Source organism: Myotis davidii, unplaced genomic scaffold (assembly GCF_000327345.1).
Source record: "Myotis davidii unplaced genomic scaffold, ASM32734v1 scaffold233, whole genome shotgun sequence".
Taxonomy (NCBI): domain Eukaryota; kingdom Metazoa; phylum Chordata; class Mammalia; order Chiroptera; family Vespertilionidae; genus Myotis; species Myotis davidii.
In genome coordinates this window covers 25,142-29,247 of record NW_006285917.1, presented here as the reverse complement: position 1 = coordinate 29,247, position 4,106 = coordinate 25,142, and the positions used below count along the sequence as shown (strand labels likewise).

Below are 4,106 nucleotides of genomic sequence, written 5' to 3'. Positions count from 1 at the left end.
AGAGGGATGTCTGACTGCCAGCTTAGGCCCAATTCCCCCAGAGAGCGGGCCTAAGCCAGCAGGTGGTCATCCCCTGAGGGGTCCCAGACTGCGAGAGGGCACAGGCTGGGCTGAGGGACCCTTCTGAGTGCACAAATTTTTGTGCACAAGGCCTCTAGTATAAAATAATACTGAATGTCTACTATAATTGAAAAAAATTTGAGTAACTTCTATGTGTTACACCCTATACAGGGTGAGTTCACATATTTTCTTTAGCTTAACTGCTGTAGTGAGGTTGTATTTGGGGCTCAGTAGGTTAAGAAGGCCACTCAGCTAGTTGAGAAACAGAACTGGAAGACAAATCCAGTTTGTCTAGCAACAACCCCACTATAATACAGACTTAATGACTTCTCAAGGATTCTTTCCAAAGGGGCATTAGGTCAACTGCACAATCTCAGGCACAGAGGGGAAGAAAGAGATGGGAGGAATTGGGGGTGGGCAGAGGTGAAAGAGGATATATGTGGGATAAATGGTGATGGGAGAAAAAAAAAGAGAGATGGGAAGGATCTTCCAAACCTTTCATTGTAGGTGTGGTCCTCGTCACCTTCTTTCGTTGCCGTGGAGACATGGCCAAAGTGGACTGTGAAGGACAGAACACAGTGGGTGCCGGCTCTCTCACCTGCCTCCCCTGCCTTGTCATGCTTCTGGATTGCAACTGGGGGTAGGTGTGGACTTCAGAAAGTAGAGAAAGAAAATTCCTGCTTCTCCAGCCCCCACAATGGTGAGCAAGGAGACCATGTGGGGGGCATGTTGGGATGTGTGTGTGCATGCACATTTGGGGGGTACTGGGACGAGGAACTCAACGTTTCTGCAGATGGAGTGTTCTGAGGAATAATCCCTTAATGAGTCTGTGGGTTCCCTGGGCTGGGCTGAGTGGGAGGGGCCAGCTCACCTTGAGAAGGGGGTTGGGGATCCGGTCTTCGTCTATCTCTGAGGGGAACAGGAAAAGGAGAAAGTGATGAGGATGGGAGATCAGAGGGTCCCTCGGAGCTGACTTCCAAGGGTAAGAGCCTGTGCAGTCACCTCCTTCCTGATGTGTCCCTCACATCTACCCCTAGGCAGTTAGCCCTGGAGGCTGCCCCTGGCTTTCTCCTTCCAGCTTCCTCCTGCTCTGCGGGCTGGCTTTACCCCTGCATCTAATCCTGTCCTTGACCCTATGGGTTTATTTGTGTCTACATCCTTGCATCAGACCTGGAGGTTCCAGGATTTGTGGTCCCTTTGCTGCATACGAGGGAATATTGGAAAAAGAATAGCAAATTGATCCTGTGCAGGGGCCAGGAAGGTGCAATCATTCTCACTAGTTGGAGGCCAGGGGAGACTCAGGCATCCTGAATTCCTGGCTAGCTTTTAAACATGACCACCTCTCTTCCACTCTCCTGTCAAGCTCCCCATGACATTCCCTGAGACCTTGCTCTCTCCCCAGACCTTGATGGGGACACTGGTGACCAGAATGCCAGCTGCTCCCTGAGCTTTTTCTAACTTTCCCTTTCCCCTCTGGGGGCTGTGAAGATAGCTGATGGAGGCGGTCCCTCCCCCGCACAGCTGTCATAGCCTCTGGGGGTGGGGGCAGCAGCATCTCAGTTGCTGGAGAAACCTGGAAGGCTGTTGCGAAGCAACCAGCACTCAGTTGACCTCCCAATTCCCGGGGGCTTAGGAACCAGGTGGTCTCTTCCTAGCATTGCTCCATCTTCCCAGAGCAAAGGAAATCCTCCTGCTAATCCAGCCATCACTTTTCTGCCTCCAGGATTGAGATCTCTGACTTCTCAGACCTGCCCTTCTATCTAGCACTCACCTTCCCTCACCGGACCCAGCTGTCTTCAGCAGCCCCCACTCCCTTTAGCGACCCATTCCTGGGGTTTACCTGGGGATGACTGGTCACTGGTCAGCACAAGCGTAGCAGGGGTGGGCCGACGCCTCCGAATCTGAAGGAAGAGGTCAAGTACATGTGGAGGCATCAAAGCCCCACCCAATACCACTCACTCAGCAATGTAATCCAGGTCAGCCAGTTAGCACACCTCAAAAAATACTATTACACAGAACCCGTTGTCTCAGGGTGGACTTTCCTGTGTTCATCCCTCTCTGTTGGGGACCCAAAAGACCACCCCCCTTTCTGCATCCCCTACCCCTTTTCTGTATCTGAATCCCCCCTCCCCCAGTCCTGGCCCTAGCCATCTCAGCAGTAATATCTGCTCTAGTACATCGATCTCTGGCCCACTGTCTTTCCGTCCATCCTGGATCAATGGTCAGAAATAACCCAGGAGGTGCAAGGCTCTTCCCTCAGTCTCCCAGCCCACCCCCCAGAGCAGACATTAACCCTTTGTGGATCAGCACCTGTAGAGAACACCCCTCAATCCCCACTCTGCCTGGGGGGACAGCACAGAACAGGCAGGTCTGAATGTGCATTTCCCTGGCCTGTGCTCCTCACTTCCTAATGTTTTCCCTATCCTTGGACACATTGCCTTTCTGGTTTGTCAGGAAATATGTCTGTGAAAATCCTTGTCATGGTAAATATAAATGAGCATCCTAGGCAGGACCCTGGTCAGCTGAAAAGTCTTATCCTGAGCTTCAGGTCCCATTCTAAGAAATCTATACTAATAAAAGGGTAATACACTAATTAGACCGGGAGACCTTCTGGGAGACCTTCTGGACGTACTTCCAGACAAAGCCAGGCTGGCAGGGGGGAGGGCAGTTGGGAGCAACCAGGCCTTCAGGGGAGGGCAGTTAGGGGTGACCGGGCTGGCAGAGGAGGGCAGTTGGGGGCAAAGCCAGGCTGGCAGGGGAGCAGTTAGGGGGTGATCAGGCTGGCAGGCAGAGCAGTTAGGGGGTGATCAGGCAGGCAGGCAGGTGAGTGGTTGGGAGACAGAAGTCCTGGATTGTGAGAGGGGTATGGGATTGGCCTAAACTGGCAGTCAGACATCCCCCAAGGGTCCCAGATTGGAGAGGGTGCAGGCTGGGCTGAGGGACCCTCACCCCCTGTGCACAAATTTCATGCACTGGGCCTCTAGTTAACATATAAGAGCTGATTGCTGGGCTTCTGAGCCCCTTTTCCCGTTGCTGTTCTTTTGTCATGCTGCCAATAGAGTTGATTGTTGTAGAAGATGGTTCAAGGACTCTTGGGACATGTAGTTTTTTTCCGTTTCTTTGGAGGGTCTAGGGCAGCTGTGGGCAAACTACGGCCCATGGGCCAGATCCGGCTCGTTTGAAATGAATAAAACTATTGAAAAATAAGACCGTACCCTTTTATGTAATGATGTTTACTTTGAATTTATATTAGTTCACACAAACACTCCATCCACGCTTTTGTTCCAGCCCTCCGGTCCAGTTTAAGAACCCATTGTGGCCCTCGAGTCAAAAAGTTTGCCCACCCCTGGTAGGGGCTTCGAAGCGAGGGTAAAGGTGGGGTTGGAGTCCCTATAGTTCCCTCCAGGACAGCGGAAAGGAGGGAAGGCTAATGGGACTGGGAGAGGGGCTAAAATTATTCAGAGCTAAGAAGAGTAGGGTGAGGACACTGAATGATCAAATCCCCATCTTTGTGTGTCCATTTAGTATTATTCCCATTTGGGGTGAAGGTGGTAAGATGCCTCCCCGTCTCTATGCTCCGAAATGGGTATCAGTCACAGCAAGAGGGGCAGTGTCAGTCTGAGAGGCAGACTCTCCCCAAAGAAGAAATGGGATGCACAGAATGGGGGTATGTTGAGGTAGGGCAGTGTTTCTCAGGATAATCCAGTGGCCTCTGTTCTGGTGATATTTCAAAGTTCCTGGCACTACCAGTCCCACGTGTGTGCATGCCGCATATATGCGTGCACCGCACAAACATTAGCTGAGCCCATCTCTAGCTATTCCTGGTGCAAATGTGCAGGGTGCCAGCGGCAGGCATGTGTGCTTCCTGTATGTGGGTGGGGGCCACCCTCCTCCTAGGAGGGGACTCCATCCAGTTCTCTCTCTCTCTGCAGGAGGGGCTGGCTGTGAAAGAGACTGGGAGAGGGAGGGTGCGGATTAGTGGGAGTTGGGAACCTGAGAGGGAGGCTTTGAAAGGACAGCAGGGGTCTGTGATCCCTTCCTTAGCC

General features: G+C 52.2%; 1 protein-coding gene across 2 annotated transcripts in view; it reads right to left on the bottom strand.

Moving 5' to 3' along the window:
- PPP1R1A (protein phosphatase 1 regulatory inhibitor subunit 1A) overlaps positions 1-4,106 on the bottom strand; it is an 11,737-nt gene that overhangs the window by 5,595 nt on the left and 2,036 nt on the right. For both annotated transcript variants that reach the window (XM_006756928.2, XM_015559561.1), the window contains exons 2-4: positions 1,901-1,961; positions 932-969; positions 556-619 (exon numbers count right to left, since the gene is read on the bottom strand). In XM_006756928.2, the coding sequence (XP_006756991.1) occupies positions 556-619; positions 932-969; positions 1,901-1,961 (163 nt within the window). The remainder of the gene's footprint in view (positions 1-555; positions 620-931; positions 970-1,900; positions 1,962-4,106) is intronic.